Source organism: Diadema antillarum, unplaced genomic scaffold (assembly GCF_040938485.1).
Source record: "Diadema antillarum isolate AM-2024a unplaced genomic scaffold, OU_Dant_1.0 seq00000674_RagTag, whole genome shotgun sequence".
In the NCBI taxonomy this organism is placed as follows: domain Eukaryota; kingdom Metazoa; phylum Echinodermata; class Echinoidea; order Diadematoida; family Diadematidae; genus Diadema; species Diadema antillarum.
Window position 1 is genome coordinate 242,067 of NW_027271580.1, and position 12,953 is coordinate 255,019.

Here is a 12,953-nt window from a genome sequence, read left to right on the forward strand (position 1 = left end):
ATTTGATCTATCAATAAGTTTTTGATTCATCCAGGTAACATTCAATAATATCAAGACACAAAATGAAATCACTGCATCTGGACTTACAGTTTACGAATTCCGAAAACGGTTACACGTCCGATCCGCGATGTTTCGCGAACTCGTCTCTTCTACACAGTTGTACTATCATTGCTATTGTCTTCATTATTCACTATTTTATATAGGCTACGTCACAGCCACAGTGTATATGGCAGCTAGAAAACAAATATGGGAGCTGAGAGAGCAACAGAAAGTGTGACGCGTGACAGCTGTTGACATGCAGTCCGAGAAAAATCCTCGGATGTTCACTTTTTTAAGCTCAGCTGGACTGAGTTCTCATAGAAAATTCGTTGATTTTTTTTTCAACAACGTTGATAGCAAAGAATACGATATCTGCAACAAACGGTGGTGACATCATACACAAAGGAAAAATGCACCCAGAACTCATCCATGATTACATCCTTTTATGACGGCTATATCTCTGCTGTTGGGTCTAGGGCAATTACCCCCAGGAAAATTTCCTTAGACCCTTCCCCTGGCCCTAACCCTAATCCTAATCAAAACCCTAACCCAAATTCTAATCTTAAACCTAACCCTGCATGCACGTTACTCCAATCTTGTCACTAACCAAGTAACCAGTATTTAGCCGGAGGTAATTGTCCGGGGGGGGGGGGGAATAATTGCCCTGATATGCTGCAGTTATATAGCAGAAATACATTTGATCTAATGAGAGAATATCACAGGAAAAAAAAAAAAAAAAAAACCCGAACTATCAATGTTAGCTTGTGGCAGAAATCTCTTATATTTTCTTTTTTCTGAGAGTGTGTGAAGATTGGTGGTTGCCACCCCGTGATTCCCATGCGAAAAGATGCGCACTTGTTCTTGGTAATATACTAGAGTAGTCGCCTCTGTTTACATTGCTTTTCCAAGAAACCGGAACTAAACTTGGTGAGTACGCGCTGCCAGGGCGCAGCTACGCGCTGCCAACAATAGCCATGTCTACACCTATCCAAAAACTTGTAGTTATACTAACTACGAGCGCAAAAATTCCTTCCCCTAACCACGACAAAACTTCGATGCCGTTCACACCTACATGCAGTTAGCAAAACCTCGAGGTAAAGCTAACTAGGATAGAAAATAAAGGGCGCCTAGTTTGCACATAGGGTTGCGCACTGTTGTGGAAAAAAAAACTGAGCGTCGTGGTTAACAAAACTCCGTTCACATCTGTCATATTTAAGCGCGCTGCCACAGCGCGCTTAAACTACGCGCTTAAACCACGACAACACCCTAAGAAATCTTGTGGTGTTGTCGTGGTGTCTTCGCCTGAAGGTTTTGTCGTGGTTTTGAAAACTACATGCGTCTACATCTACGCTAACTTGGAGTTTAGTGCCTCGTAGTTTACAAAACCTCGAGGTTTAGAAAACCTTAAGGTAAAGGGACCTAGGTGTGAACCTCACTTATGTATCATTTTACTATGAAAAAAAGTACAAGTATCGTGTGTGTGTGCATGTATGTGTGTCCGTATGCATGTGTGATGCGTATGTACAATGTACGGTGTGTATGATGGCTGGCCTCAACTCCAACAGTGTACGGAAGACGCTCCCATTGCCATCGCAGTACAATTGTACGTTGTACCTTGCTTGCATTGTGTACAATCGCTTTGCAGCACAACACTGATTGCTGTGTATTATCGTTCTCGAACTGCGGCCAGTCGCACGCTGCATTTATGTACAAAGGCATAACACTGCAATTGGTATGGACGAAATTTGTGTACGTCGTCGTCGGGCGAGGTAAGATAAATCTTGAAATATTGTGAATCCGTAGGGTGAAATTGTTAAGTTGATAGTTAAACTATGAAATTATGGTCATGATAGTATCCACTGGCCAGTTGTGGTTGTCATCACGCCATCTCTTTTCCCAGCACGACGTTGACTTCGCGGCATGTTTTCACGGGTACCCAGCCGCACAGCCGGGTCGCGGGTACGCGGGTCAGCAGTCGCCACCCACGTCCCGATCCTCCGAGAGTGATCCTCAACCAACTCCTGCACACACACGATGTACCAAAATAATTGAATTCATGCATATCGAGATGAATTTTTACTCTCGTTCGTCATAATGTCAGATTGAAATTTTATTGACGCTAAAGCAGTTATAAAGCATGTGGTAACAAAGTGTAATTGTAGGTAAATTTATATTATGATATGATTTAAATGAACATACATGTATTACACCATGCCAGTGCATAATTTGTTATGGCACCTTTAGCCTCCTTGCAAGACTACGTGTATATACTAAGTTGATAGTTTCACTTGAGCTATTTCCAACGCAACGGGCCCAATGGCAGTAGAACCGTCTCGGTCTATACATTTCGATGAAACATTTTCTACCTCGTACAATTTATTGAAATAACCATAAACAGCAGTGGAAATACAAAATAGTTTGTACCTCTAATGATCTTGAAAAACGTGTAGGCCTACCATATCTAGTCAGTGTACATGATGTATACTAAAGATACGGGTACTATATTCAGAGACTCCAACCCTAAGCCCCTTTTGATGATCTGGAGATTCTCCCGCCTGAACCCCTAACGAACGGGGGACTCTAACTTGATGTGTGCGAAGCACGAAGTTCTAGGGTTCTAGATTCTCTCTCCGTGCTATCTAAGGCTTATTTTTCAACATACGTTGACAATAAGTAAGAAATCATTTCAAGTGGGAGACACAGAGCCAGGGCGGGAGAAATTAAATCTGAAGCGGGAGAACGGGGGATTTTGCAAAAATGGGCTTTCGGCCGGAGATCTCCCGTCGAAAACGGGAGAGTTGGAGTCTCTGTATATTTCATTACCTGCTTCATACTCATTTTCATTTCATATGCCGTGTCTTTCTCCAATGAAACTACTCTGACCTGTACATGTACAAATACATGGAATGAGTATGTGTCATACTGCCCTGCCAATTACATGTTTTCAGAATTATTGTTTTGTGATCATCCATTAAATACTGTTCCTTTTGTCTTTGTTTTGATTTTTACAGCTGATCAATGACTGGCAAGTATGGTGTATTTGTGGGGGAAATTAAAGCCCACATAAACATATGCAGAAGCAGAAAGGCAGTGAGTGAAGTGAGATCCTTCCAGTATGTAGCAGCGTACATCTGAATGGCATTTTACCCTGACATTCAGGGTTACCACAGTATCAGAGAAGAGCAGCTTGTCCAGAATTTCTTGCCAGGGGCTGGATATCCATGCTTGTAAAGCAAGGAACACAATCTAAGGAAAGTATGCCAGCCAGTGTGCTTTGCTTTTTCTGTGTCCTTTGCAATCGTTCAGGTTAGCAATGCTGATGAACTTGGTTGCTGGGCTTTTGCTACAGTCAAAACAGCCGTGATGTTTAGCAGCATCAAGTTGGCCGTGCGCCGCTGCCTCTTGCCGGGCAGAGCAAGGCGCTGCTTCTTGGTCATCTCTGTGGTCAGCCTGACTTCGCTATGGATGCTCGTGATGCAGGTGTCGCAGCCGAAGGCCTCGTCGGGTCTCGACAAATTCAACAGGCAGGCAGCGATGATGAAAGATGCTCCTTTAGTACGAACAGCAATGCCATTAAAGGTTACTGCGAAAGAAACAGGACCTATAGGGGTGATACCAGCAAAAGAAATAGCAAGGCAGCTACAAAATCACCACATAGATGATCAGCCTGTTTACAAGACAGTTGGCAAAGTCATAAAAGAAACAGAAGACTGGATACTTGTATTTGCGGAGAGTCCACAGTCAGGACGCTCTATTCTAAATGTGCTATGGTCGCACCGCTTCAAAGTCAAAGTCGTGTCAGTTCATGGGAACATGTGGCCGTCGTTGGTCCGTGGTGAGAAGGGCATATTCAGTGTATTTATCTTTGAGAGTCTAAAATCATACTCCCACCTTAGCAGTTTAAAAGCCAAAGTACTTGAGGAGTACTGCTGGACATATGGAGTGGGCATGGTCATTTTCTCCCAGCCAGATGTCATCAACGATTTCAAGCAAATTAGGCAGTATCCCCTTTTTGTTGACAAACACGTGAGATTAAAAGATCCCATTTTCAACCAGAGCAGCGGAATCCCTCGCATCACAAGAGCAAACCAGAGGTTTGTTGGGAACCTCCCTGGAAACTCATGGACCACCTTTAGGACTAACCATTCCACTTTTGTTCCCGTCATGGAAGCTAGAGTAGCAGTACCACAACAGAATCTACCTTTGTTCAATGCCAGTGGAGCGTCAGAGAGTCGGACCTGTGTGTTATACGATCGGGGCTGGCTGGATGGGATCAAGCGGATATACTTTGGCTACTCTGCAGACCAGTTTATGCTCTCCATGCTTCTCCTGGATAGTGTTGCTCACCTCACACAGGGGAGATTGCAGACTGCCCTCAACAGGTACGTCCTCATCGACATCGATGACATCTTTGTCGGCAGGACGGGGATACGGCTGAAGGAATCCGATGTTGAGGTGAGAGAAAATTCATCCGCACGAGATGCTGTTGATGAATGTACTTTTCTCTGTTTCTTCTGCTACACTGTTCTTTTTGTCTAGTTGAGATTAGGGGTGAATGTCCCTGTATTGTTATGCAAGAATGATTGATTTGAAAAAAAAATCTAATCCTATCATTGCTCAGTGACTGCTGGGTTTGTAATTCCAGCTACTGTATAGCAGTTGGATGTAGCCAAGCATTATAAATACACGGGATAGTGCTGTTCATCATTGAAGCCCATGTGGGATTTATGATACACATGTACCTAATTGGTAGAGTTAACATAATGTAATTTTCTTGCAGTGACTTTAACTTGCATTCAATGTAGCTCCGAATAATTTATGACCTACTTATTAATGATGTGGTCATGATAACACGTGTATATGGCATTACAAAAGTTTTAATTAAGTACATGTACAGTGCACTCCCGTTATAACAAAATTCCGGTTACAACGAAGTAAAAATTCAGACCGCAGCATTATTGGTTCTATTTTTTTTTTTTTAAATTTGTTTGGTTATAACAAAATTTTCATATAATGAAAGAAAACTACCGGTCCCGAGGACTTCGTTATAGTGAGAGTCCACTGTAGTTCATTACATATACATGTATGTGACCTCTCAGATGTCAAAACTGATGAGAAATACAGAATAAGGTGACTAGCGTAAGAAAAAGGAAAGTTTTGTCGGTGAAAAAAACATCAAAAGTTTGATTAAGTTAACCATCTCCTGTGTAAATTTTGAAACACTACATTTTTTTTTTGTTAATTCAAAACTCTTTTCTCTTCGTAAAACATAAAACTCTAGTGTTGATTATTGATCTATAATTTTCAAATGCCCAATCTCTTGCATACTGTGTAATTACAGTTGTAGGTCTAAACTTTACCTGTATGATGAATACACATAAGGTTATACAATTTCAATTGGGATTGTACATGCAATGTTACCTCTATAATCTGTGTAAAGTGGTTAGGTAGCTTTATGTATATTAGTAGGCAGAGGTGTGCTGTGGAAAATGTCATTTTGCTGTAGCTGCATGCATTGAACAGCAGCTGTTTGATTAGTGGCTGTCACCAAATCAGCAACCTACTGAATGCAAACTGAGTGCCTATTGCTGTGAATATGGCCTTGTCACACTAGAGCGAATGCCCAACGAATGCCCAACGAATTCAACAATTTGAAGATAAGTTTGCATCCATTGCTAATACGAGAATAGTTTGTAACATGTTTGATGTGCTTTGTATTCATAAGCTATTTTTAGGGATTCACAGAGATGCGCTGGAGATTTTGGACATGTTCAAAATAAAAATGGCTCCAGCTTACGTATATCTCTGCGACTCCCTATGAATAGCTGCATGTAAAGGCCCCGTCACATTACAGCGAATGCCCAACGAATGCCCAACGTATGTCCAATAAATTTGAAAATGTGAAGATATGTTAATATCCATTGGTAATACTAGAATAGTTCGTAACATGCTTGGCGTTCTTTGTATTCATTAGCTATTCGTCGGGATTTGTAGAGATACGCTGGAGCCGATTTTATTTTTTAAACATGTCCAAAATCTCCAGCGTATCTCTGCGAATCCCTAAGAATAGCTAATGAATTCAAAGAACGTCAGACATGCAAACTGTCTTCACATTTTCGAATTTGTTGGGCTTTCGCTTGGCATTCGTTGGGCATTCGCTGTAGTGTGACGGGGCCTTACGCAAAGAATGTCAAAGATATTACGAACTATTCTAGTATTAGCAATGGATGCGAATGTATAGATCTTCAAATTTTTAAATTCACTGGGCATTTGCTCTAGTGTGAAGGGGCCTACACAATCATGTATAGCATCAATGTGGTACGTAACTGTATAGGTACCTACATGATTCCTCCATTTGCAAAACATTCTCTTCCTATTATTGACATACATGTACCATTATTTAGAGCATTATGTACATGTACAAAACTTGTACACATGTAGAAGTGCTTGAGTGGGTTTTTGACAAAGTTAGTGTGTTATAGGGGAGGGGCACGTGTAAGAGTAAAAGAGGACATATAATTTTGTAGGCCAGAATGAGTACACAGGTAGAGAGGCCTGCTGTGCAGGATGTGTCTGGGGAAATGAGAATTCACATCATACATCCTGTAAGTGTGGCAGTCCACAGCGACTGCTTTTTTTCTCTCCCCCCCCCCTTCCTACTCCATGTCTTTTCTGTTTTTAAATTTGACTGTATATATGCTATATGGCCGCTGAGTGATTTACTAGGTTGTACACAAGTGTATTTTTTAACATGAACAAATTATCTGCGAACTATGAATTACGATGTATCAAGCACTTGCCATTGTGCATTGTCTTTCAGCTTTGTACAGTGTACATATATTCTTATCTTAACTTTTTGAGCAATTGTGCACATTCTTAATTCATTTCATTGTCAAGTGTAATAGTCCCACTTAAGAACAAAAGAGAGAGTTTCGCAAGTGTTATGGGAAGAGAGGGTGCCCCGGGGCCCCGTTTTATCAAAAGATAAAATCGATTTTAAATTTCCTTACCACACACGCTGTTGCCATAGACTTACAGCTCAATTTTAACTCTTCCTAAAACAGGGCCCTGATTGGGCCTTTTCATCAACAAATGAAATGGCCCCTGCCGCAAACAGGTAATACTCTACTATGTTTGAAAGTCCCCACCGCCACAAAATTTAACATCACGAGATTGTGGACATTGCTGATATCCACATGCGTGATAGAAAAAAAATTACCTTGTACAGTACTGTACTTGTGTTTCATGCATTATGCCAGCAGGGGTATGACAAATGCAGTTAAAACCTGCAATATCATTTCTCTCTGCCTGTAGACAAAACTAGACAAGTTCCAGGTTGACTTCAAGGACTTGACACTGACTGCTTAAGTGTTTGATGCAGTAGCTGATATGACTCAGTACAGGAGATTGCTACTACCTAGGGAATTGTTTTTTGAAGTTTGGAAATGGTGGTTGGGGATGGATTTGGGGGGAGGGGGAAGGTAGGGGGTGTAGGTGTGGGAGGGGGGTTAGTGACGGGAGATGTGTTTGTATTGACTTGAGTTCGCTATTAGAGATGTAGGTCTCGGGGTATGTCAGTGGGACCGACACTTCCTCCCTCACATTTGTGTAGGACTACAGTGACTGCGTGACTAATGTTTTCCAAGTCGAGGTACCATGGCGCTCTGGGAATTTTGCAACCCATTTGTGTACTGTTATGTGGTATTGGTAGCGACACAGGCTGCAAAGAAAACTGCTACAAAAAGAGCTACATTGTATGTTTAGATAGTCAGGGGGTTATAGTTGTTGTTCTGGAGTCTTACTGTAAGAGATATTTTCCTGGCATGAAATTTTCGCAAATTGCCAGTGGCATCCAATGAATAGAGTGTAGACAAGAACTTTTGCATGCATTTTAATTTCACGAATCTTGGCTGTCACAAAATTTGAGAAATTAAAACGCACACAAAGATTTCTGTTTTTACAACACTGTGTCCCAGTGCAGTCTTCTATCTTTGTGCCATCATTATAACTTTTTAAAATTTTGAATCCTTCATGATAAGGGCTGCTTGGCAGATTTTTTTTTTTCATCCTGTTTGTCAAGTATTAGGCACCTATCTTTTCTTGAAAGCTTATTTGTGTGTGTGGTTTTTTTGTTTGTTTGCTCAGAAACAATTCAGCAGACCTCATCGGTATACTAGACTGGTAGGTGACAACCGGCAAACACTTAAAGGTGTTCATTGATCGCATGAGTAAATCTTAACCACAACCTTGTTGATGGTAATAATGGTTTACATGGGCCCATGAAGTATGATGCTGGGTGCAGGAGGCTTGTTCATAATGTCAAGCTATCCATGATATAACGATAGGAAAACTTACAGTTATTATCCTGGACTAAAACTGGCAAGTTACCAGGTACACGTGTACATACATTGTACCAAGTGTACAAATAGTTACTGTACACGCTATATATTTTGCGGGGGGTTTATTTTCGCGAATTTCACGAGTCGGGAGCTATTCGCGAAATTAACAACACACGAAAATATTACCTTCCAAAATGAATCCCTTGCCTTGATGATACGAACATTTCAGTACTATAGTATACCATGTCACGGCTTACTGAACAGACCGTACTGGCTAAGCTTGTTTATGCACGTCCATGTCTACTTATGAATACTGTAGAGAGCCAATACATTATCGCAAGGGGACCACTTGTCAGAAATCTAGCGCTATGGTCTTAACCACTTCAAAAATGTTGAATTCTAACTTACTAGTTCGCAGAGTTTGGTAAGTTTTTTTCATGCAGTGTGTAATTTGCTAGTAAGTTGAAAATTCACACTTTCTTTGCCACTTCATATTTTCTCTGGTCCCCCAATCGCGAATTTAACCACTCGCGAAAATGTGTGACAGCGGCAATTCGCGAAAATTTATGTACGCGAAAATTATAGCGTATACAGTAACTTCCATAGTGTTTACATAATCCCTGCCTTAAGCTTTAAAACTCATTTGGAGCTCCGCTGTCCTTGAACTTACCTTATTTTAAGTTAACCTGAAGTCAAATCAGCTTAGTGTGAACATCTATTGGGAAGTATTTGGGAAATTGGGCATGATTGTGATATCACAGGCTATGTAAGAAATGCATGGATAGACACATTGTGTACGTAGGTAAAGCTCATGGAAAGGAAAAAAAATATAAAAATAAAATAGTATACTATAGTAACCTACAATGTACAGTGTATGTTGCAGTAGACCAGGATTTCTTCCAGGGTAAACTCCATTCAGTGTTCAGGTTGAATTTGATTGGAAAAGTGAGTAAAGGCAAATTTAGTAAGGAATGAATACTCATTGTACAAACTGTTGACAAAGCAAAGACAAAGAATTCAATTGTTTTTCATGCTTGATTAAAAGCAATGGTATCACTTATTGTTCATGCTCTTCCATGTGATAATAACAAGATGAGATAAAAAAGGCACTTCCTCACGATTTTCCCATAATTTGTTTGTGTATTCAAAATATAAGTTATATACAAAAGAATGATTTATTTGTCAGTACTTTATTTTCAAGTTGCCATTCATTATTGCATAACATTTCTGGAATGATTGTAGATGCTGAAGGATTGGATTTTTTTAGGTTGTCCTAAATGTGGAAGCTTTAATTTGGTATCCAAATTTTGGGGGCCTTTTGCCTCTCTGTTACACCCCTTTAAAAAAAAAAAGAAGAAAGAAATTAGAGTGAATAAAACACATGTACAACTATATGTAATGACTGCAGGTTCCCTCTTCATGTTTGGCGAAGAGTGAGTACAGCCTACGATTGTACATACAGTGTATGTGTATATGCAAGATCATTAATTTTTTCTCCCCTCATTCATGAGACTTTATTATTTCATGTCTTAGGTGTAATGTACACTTTGTAGTTCATGTACATGCATGTACAATACGTACATACATGTATGTACGAAATACATGCATACCCATGCATGTACAAAGGTTCTGCATTGCAATGCGTAGCCCCTTACTGCCTGTACCGTATGCCAATCCTACAAAGGTGCGAGTTAAAGGGATGTGTGCTGGACTCTGATTGTAAGCTGAGGTTAGCCATCTCATCACCTGCCAAGCAGGAGGGCCCTAGCGTGAAATTTCACCTCCACATCAGATTTTTTTTTTGGGGGGGTGACAATTTTACAGAGTTTTGAAAGCTCTTTCATATGATGTGATCATCATTTTTCATTTATTTATTTATATATATATATATATATATATATTTTTTTTTTTTTTTTTTGGGGGGGGGTGGGGGACGGGTGTGGGGTGTGATTTTTTCGAGCCCGCAAGCTGTAGGGCCCTTCTGTCTGGCAGGCAATGTTCTGTTAATAGTATCCTGTCTGAAGCTTGATTGTGGTTCAAGGAGAAGTGGCTAAGGACCTTAAATGTAATTGTCAAGGACTTTTTAAATGTGTCCTACAAGTATTAATTCATTAATATCAAGCTTCTGTTATTGAAGTGCATGTAGTTTTCTAATTGGTTTCTCATCATTTTTCCTTTCCATCTTGTCCTGCTGCCAAACACCCTCAGAGCCTAGTCTCAATCCAGGCTGAGTTGCAAGAGCTGGTGCTGGGCTTCCACTTTAACCTGGGGTTCTCTGGCAAGTACTTCCAGCGGGGGACGGAGGAGGAAAACCGCGGTGACCAGCGCATCGTAGACCAGGCCCACCACTTCTGGTGGTTCCCCCACATGTGGGATCACATGCAGCCCCATTTCACTGGGAGCACGGCCAAGCTGATGGAAGGGATGTATAAGAACAAGCTCTTTGCTGAGGTGAGTCGTGAAAGACAGTGTACTCCCGTTATAATGAACACTGACATACTGTAACAAAAATCTTGTTAGAAAGAAGTAAAAACTCAGGTCCCAAAATTATCATGTGTATATTTTTCGAATGTATGTACTTTATCGTTCGGCTATAACAAAATTTTGATGTAACGAAAAAAAAAACCCAAAACTGCCAGTCTTGATGACTATGTTATAATGGGAGTCTCTATACATGTGTAAGAGACTGCCATATATATATATATATATATATATATATATATATATATATATATATATGTATTACCGACTAGATCTGCATGTATCACATGTGAATATTCCATTAACCTGATGACAGTTGGCAGTGCCATATCAATTGAGCCACAATGGCTCCTCTATGAGCTAGAGATGGTTGTGGTTTGAATAAAACTGATGAAACCAGAGCAGCAGCTTTATTATAAAAGCCTGAACAACAGTGTCGGTGACAACGGGAGACAATTTGTCATTTAAATGATGATTCTAGTGGAAAATAACTCAAATTTGGATTTTTTGGGATGTGTGTATTAAACTAAACTATATCACCATTTCTAAGTAGAATCATGACTTCAAATTCTAATGTGGAGTTTAACACTTTAAGAACAAAAAACACAAATCACAGTACAGAATATTTTATGTACAACTTGACCTAGTAAAATTTGATTCTGGAGGAGGAGCTTAGTGACCTTCCAAGCACTTCTGTCAATAAACTGTGTGCCACACATGTACTAACTACTGTATAAATAGTTTGAACTGCTGGTTGATGTGTAGCTTCCACCACCCTCACTCATCATCGATATCGGTGCAGAGAAGGTTGAAACATTTCAAAGTGCACACTGAACATGCAAGTTTGATTGACATGGCACAAAGGATTAGGCTGCCTCTCCTTTTGTGAATTCACATTCCAGTTATAAAATTGTAGTTTCCAAGGTACAATGTACCATGCGTATGGTCCAATCAATTTAGCAACGAATTGCAATCACCATTCAAAGCTTAATTTCAACAACAATTTCTCTCTCGCGTGTAACTACTCTTAGGCTGCGTCTATCTAAAAGATTTCTGAGGCAGAATCACGATCCTAAACGCGTTTGAGGCATTTTCAGGGGTTAGATAAACGCAATCGTGTTTTCAAACGCGTTTAGAAACTTCGTTTTGAAACGCCTTTCGAAGGGCTTTTTGAAACACGTTTGAGACCACGATTGCCGTTCTGTGAATAGATAAACGCAATGCTGTTTTGAAACACGTTTATATCTCAAGGTCAAATCCCAGCTGTTTCCGGTTGTGCTCTCTACCCATTATTTGTGTGTGACTGATGAGGCATGTTTGGTGGTATGCAGTTGACCTATACTTCACGGGTCAAACGGCGCAAAGCAGCTGCGCAGTGACACCACTCGAATCGCGATTGTATGATGGTTAGATAAATGCAGCACCCCAAGAATCACGTTTCAAACCACGTTTGCAAACACCGTTCCAAACGCGTTTGGAAACGTGATTCTCTCTCTCAAGTCAGACAAACGCAGCCCGAGTGAACAATGTCAGCATATCGAAGATGGCCAGTTTGAAGATGTGATGTGAAACTGTGTGAGCAGAAATATTTCATTACTTTAGGCATCAAACTATGAAAACCTATCAATAATTTTATGGTTGGGTTGTGATGATGACTATGATAGTGAATCAGTATATTTCTGCAGCATACAGCTGTAGGTACAATATAAGTACTTAGTTGATTCATTCGCATTGAAGTACAAAACATTAAACTGGAAAGTTTACTGGAGTTGGGAAGTGTGAAGATTCTTTTGTGTTTGGTTGGAAGAGAATAATTCAAATTTTACATGTGTCTGTGGATAAGCAACACAATAAAGCTGATGTATAAAGTGCTGAAATATGAAATGGTTGTTATCGTAGATGGTGTAGCATTTTCAGTGAATGGGTTACACCTTTGTTGTTTTCCCTGGTAATATTTTGTAGGCTCTCAGAGCTAAATATTCTTGTCATATTGCCTCTGCCACAAGCCAGAAATACAGTGTACATGTAGTGTACAGTTAGTGTAAAGCAAGATATTTTCATGGCATGAAATTTTTTGTGAATTGGAGCTGACGG

At 40.2% G+C, this 12,953-nt stretch overlaps 1 protein-coding gene across 1 annotated transcript in view; it reads left to right on the forward strand.

Moving 5' to 3' along the window:
• The first annotated feature begins 1,689 nt into the window (after nt 1–1,689).
• Nucleotides 1,690–12,953, forward strand: part of LOC139736895 (bifunctional heparan sulfate N-deacetylase/N-sulfotransferase 1-like) — a 52,911-nt gene continuing 41,647 nt past the window's right edge. Inside the window, exons 1-3 of the mRNA XM_071647555.1 lie at nt 1,690–1,808; nt 3,051–4,494; nt 10,587–10,829. Of these exons, the coding sequence (XP_071503656.1) occupies nt 3,403–4,494; nt 10,587–10,829 (1,335 nt within the window). The 5' untranslated portion in view covers nt 1,690–1,808; nt 3,051–3,402. The remainder of the gene's footprint in view (nt 1,809–3,050; nt 4,495–10,586; nt 10,830–12,953) is intronic.